General features: G+C 39.8%; 1 protein-coding gene across 1 annotated transcript; it reads left to right on the top strand.

Annotated features, from left to right (window-relative positions):
* Positions 1–2,643: 2,643 nt before the first annotated feature.
* Positions 2,644–4,119, top strand: LOC142842010 (germ cell-less protein-like 2). Its single transcript, XM_075958997.1, has one exon. The coding sequence runs from the start codon at positions 2,644–2,646 to the stop codon at positions 4,117–4,119; it is 1,476 nt and encodes a 491-aa protein (XP_075815112.1).
* The last annotated feature ends 428 nt before the right edge of the window (positions 4,120–4,547 follow it).

Raw genomic sequence — 4,547 nt, 5'->3', positions numbered from 1 at the left:
CAGGGAACATGGGGTTTTGAAGACAGAGTGGGACCTGAAGCTTGCAAGGTCCAAATGATGGGATAAGTGTGTTGGAACAGCCTATCTGCAGGAGGCATGCATGCTGGCTGGCTAGAGAAGCTGATACAGGTGGAGGAGAGGCCCTAGGTTTTGCTCTGCTATGGAGGACATAGAGAGTGGAGTGCCCCACCAAGTTGGTGGGTGGTAACCAACTTCTTGGTCCTCTCTGTGCAGTTGCAGCCTGTGTTTCAGAATTCCTCTGTGGTTGCAGGGGATAGGAGGGTTTGGGGGCAAAGTGTGACTTGTAACTTACAGGGTCTGATCAATAGGATGGGGAATGCGAACAGCTTATCTGCAGGAAGCTTGCCTGCTGACTGGCTAGAGAAGATGACACAGGTGGGTGAGGGGTCCTCGGTTTTGCCTTCCTATGGAGGGACTAGAAAGTGGGGTGCCCACCTGGATGAGTGATCACTCACCTTTTGGTCCTCCTATGTGTTGTTTTTATTGGTTGATGAATAAAATTGTTTGGGCCAATGGCTTAGCAAACCAAGGTCAGGCAGGAAACCTGAACAGATAGAGAGAAAGAGTAGGCAGAGTCAGGAAGATGCCATTTAGCTGCTGAAGTAGAAGGATGCCTGAGAGAACCTTACTGGTAGTCCCCAGGCTCGTGGTGATACATAGATTAACAGAAATGGTTTAAGAAACAAGAGTTAGCTAGAAATATGCATGATCCAGTGGCCAAATGTTGTTGTAATTAATAGTTTGTATGTGCACATTCAGGTCTGGGCTGCCAGGAAACAAATGAACAATCTCCATTTACACACATGCAGACTAAACGACTTAGGCTTATTATGCTATTTTATATTATCAATCCTTTCTTCTTATGGACATCTAGGAATCAGGGTATAAACCTGTCCTTGTGCTTGTACAAGGAAATGTCAATAAAATACACTATATTTCCTTCAAGTAATGGACAGTATATGTTTTGAGTATATTATCACAAATATGTTAAGGTGATCAATATGTTAAATTGACTTCATTTAACTATTTCATATTGTATCCACATTTCAATCCATATATGCAAACAATTTTAAACAATACCAAAACAAGTAAAAGATAATAGTTTGATATTTGAAAATGGGGTGAAATTTGAGTTACTGATGCCACAAACAATATCTGACAAACACTGAATTCCTTGCTCATTTTGTGATAGTCAGTAAATAGACAAAAACCATTGTGTAAAAATAACTTGAGCATTTGTCATTGCGCATGCCTATCACTAAGAGATTGGTGGGCTTTGAGAAGTCATGACAGACACCGCACCAGATAAGAAGGCCCAACTCACACAATCTGCATGTAAAAAGGATGAAAAACATGACAGAGTCTATCCTGTATGGGTGTGGGCCTGACATGGCCCATACCGCCAACTTTCAAAGACAGTCTTTGGTAAATTTTATTGTATTAATGTCTGCATTTACTGTATGTATACATGAAGATAGACGAAACTTCTTCTGTTTGAAAAAAATAAACTGGCTTATACTCTCTTGTAAAATGCCCTGTCATTTTAAAATATGAGAACCTACTAAGTGATAAAATATGTTAATATTTAGTTATCAAAAACTAGTTCAATGTTACTATTAAGATTAATCAAGGAAACATTGAGAGCTATTTGTCTCATTTTAGTTGATGGAGAGTTCTTTTCTGAGACATGAAAACAATTAAGTAAAATCTACCTGGTTTTGAAAGAACTGCAGTTTATTTAAAATAGTTCCATAGTCATTTGATAAACAAAGGCAAATCTGTAAAACAAAAACATAAAACTTGCATACATATACACATTAATAAAATAACTGGATGTATAAGGAACCTTAAGTATACAAAATATTTTTAAATTAATACAGACAAGGCAAAGCATACACAGAAATTTTGGGTATATATACTATTACATACATGAAAGCAATACTCTTCTTTTAGAATAATCAAAACTGACTAATAAAATAAGCAATAAGAGTGGCTACCATTTGAATTGCTAAGAGCTGTTGGTAAATATTACATCAATACTACTGACAGGAAGTGATCTATCGCACCCCAGGGGTGGAAGTTGGAATATGTACAATCTTTAACACTCATCATGATAGCTTTGACATGGTCATTATCTTTATGGAAAAGAAGATTCGACTTAAAAGACTGAGGCAGGTGATTTTGACTATTTGAGTGAGGTCACCTTCAACACTATAGTGTGACTCGTTTAGAAACCATGGAAGAAAAGGAGGGGGCAGAGGAAAGGAGAAGGAGAATGGGGAAAGGAAAAGAAGAAAGGAAAGAAAGAAGAAAATTAGGTAGAAGGGAAGGGAGGGAAGGAGGATAGGAGAGAGGAAGGAGAAGGAGGGAAGCTGAAGAAGGGGAGAAGCTAAATTACACTTCATAGTTTTAAAGGGGCCTGTTACCAGAGGGCGGGGCCACTGCTCCAGAAGGGCAATTGTAGACAATGATTAATGAGTGCCTGTCTGCTCTGTGACGTTTGAGCCTGAGCTAGAGAAATTCAGTTAGCCAAGGCAGTACTGGCTGACACAGACCTTTCAGCAATGCCATGGCAGATAAGCTTCTGCGAGTCTCTTTGAGAGGTGCTGGGTGACTTCATCAATGGGGCTTCTAAACAGCCACAGCAGTTTGAGAAGCAGTGATTCCGGCTTGGCAGAGTCAGCTCAGCCAGAAAACAACGCAGGACCAGGTCCCAGTTACATCTCTGGCAGTCGGAAGCGCAAATGGGGCATTTGGGACTGTGTGGCACCAACCCCTAACATCCACGGATCTCGGAACCAGGCAGTCAACCTACAGCAACTTTTTGGCATCGTCTACAGGAAAAAACCGAAGCTATCATCTAAGTATGCATACGAAAATTTATTTTTGGACGGGAAGGATACCGACATTCGAATCCGTGCACTTGAAGTAGAATGGCCTCTACACAAATCATTTTTGTGTCAGTCGGCCTTCTTTGCTAAGATGCTAAAAGATACTTGGAAAGAATCCAACAGCGGTGTTGTTGACCTGCAGATTAAGAACAAGGATATAGATGTCGGCTCCTTGCACTTTGTGTTTGGGTCATTTTACAGGGACGAGGACTTGCCAATAACACCCCATCGAGCTCCTCACATTTTGGCAGCAGCATGCCTGCTTCAGGTGGAGCATGTCATCCGACAATGTAAAGAGATCATGAACAGCAGCATCACTAGGGAAACCGTGTGCTCATACTACACAGCAGCAGAAACATATGGACTGAAATCTGTAAAGACACGCTGCTTTGACTGGCTTCTCTGCAACGTGATGACTCATCCAACTGTTGAACTTTACAGGGATATTGATACAAAGCTCATGTATCTTCTTATTTGTTCAGCTGATTTACTAGTTTTGCAAAAGGAAATGGACATCTACACCGCCCTGAAAGAGTGGATATTTCTTTGTCTTAATCCCTCCTGGAAAGGTCCAGTGAAGAACATCTTAATTAGTGCCAACAGGTGGCTTTCCAAGCACATGGAACACATTGATAGCATCAGTTTTCTTGAAAGTGAAGAAGGACTAATATATCAAGGGGTCTTTAAAAAACTGAGGTTCCAACATATCATCTGTGATGTGGGTGACACAACTACTCTTGAACGAGATCGTCTAATACCTTTAGAATGGTTGACACCCATTTATAAACAGCAATTGCTGGCTTTGCTTCAAGAACAAGAACACACGGACATAGGGCCACGAATCATCAGTGAAGAACTCAAAGACTGCGGTATGAGATGTGGTACAATGATTAGGAGAGATGGTAAATACTCCTGGAGGTGGTCAGATTTTAGGTTTAGTTTCCCTATAACAGTCACCTTTACCAACCGTCACATCATTTTTCGGCAAAGTCGTCAGGGGTATGATGGATGTTGTTTAAAACATGTACGAAACGTAGTGTTCAAAATAACTTTGGTGTGTTTTGATTCCAACGGGAAAGTAACATTCAGTAAAACAACTGGTCACAAAATTGTTACCTTCGAACATAACGAGGAACAAATTGTAATGAAGTTAGATGGTATAGTTTTAAGCTTCCCCTTATATATATTCTTCAATTTTCTGTTTTAATCATCAGAAAATACAGAATATGTGTGATCTTGTCAATTATTAGACCATAGGAGCAGCTTACAAACATTGATTGATTCATTCATTCACTTGAAGCCTGTGCTGTAAATGTAGTCAAGATGACCGACAACAAAATGAAAATTCTTAGGAGTCTAGCACCACCACAGAGGACTCAATTCCATCTGCACTTTATTTTAATACATTTCCGAAGAAAAATTCCACATCCAACAAGAATTTGTCAAAGCAAATCAGAAGAAACTGGTCTTTTGATTTTTATTTACCATCAACGATCAAGCTTCGAATGGCAATAAGAGACGTATTTGCAATGAAAATCAGCAAAATGAACTTGTTGAGTAGATTTGATGACAGCCAAGGTGAGACAGAATAAAAAAAATTTTCCTCATTGCTCAAACTGTTGTGAATTGTAGCTT

The sequence above is a fragment of the Microtus pennsylvanicus genome, chromosome Y, assembly GCF_037038515.1.
Source record: "Microtus pennsylvanicus isolate mMicPen1 chromosome Y, mMicPen1.hap1, whole genome shotgun sequence".
Lineage (NCBI taxonomy): Eukaryota > Metazoa > Chordata > Mammalia > Rodentia > Cricetidae > Microtus > Microtus pennsylvanicus.
Note: the sequence above shows the minus strand (reverse complement) of the source record. Positions and strands in the feature narration are given on the sequence as shown.

What these genes read in the sequence shown, in the direction of transcription:
- LOC142842010 (XM_075958997.1), top strand. Translation starts at nt 2,644, where the DNA reads ATGGGGCTTCTAAACAGCCACAGCAGTTTGAGAAGCAGTGATTCCGGC.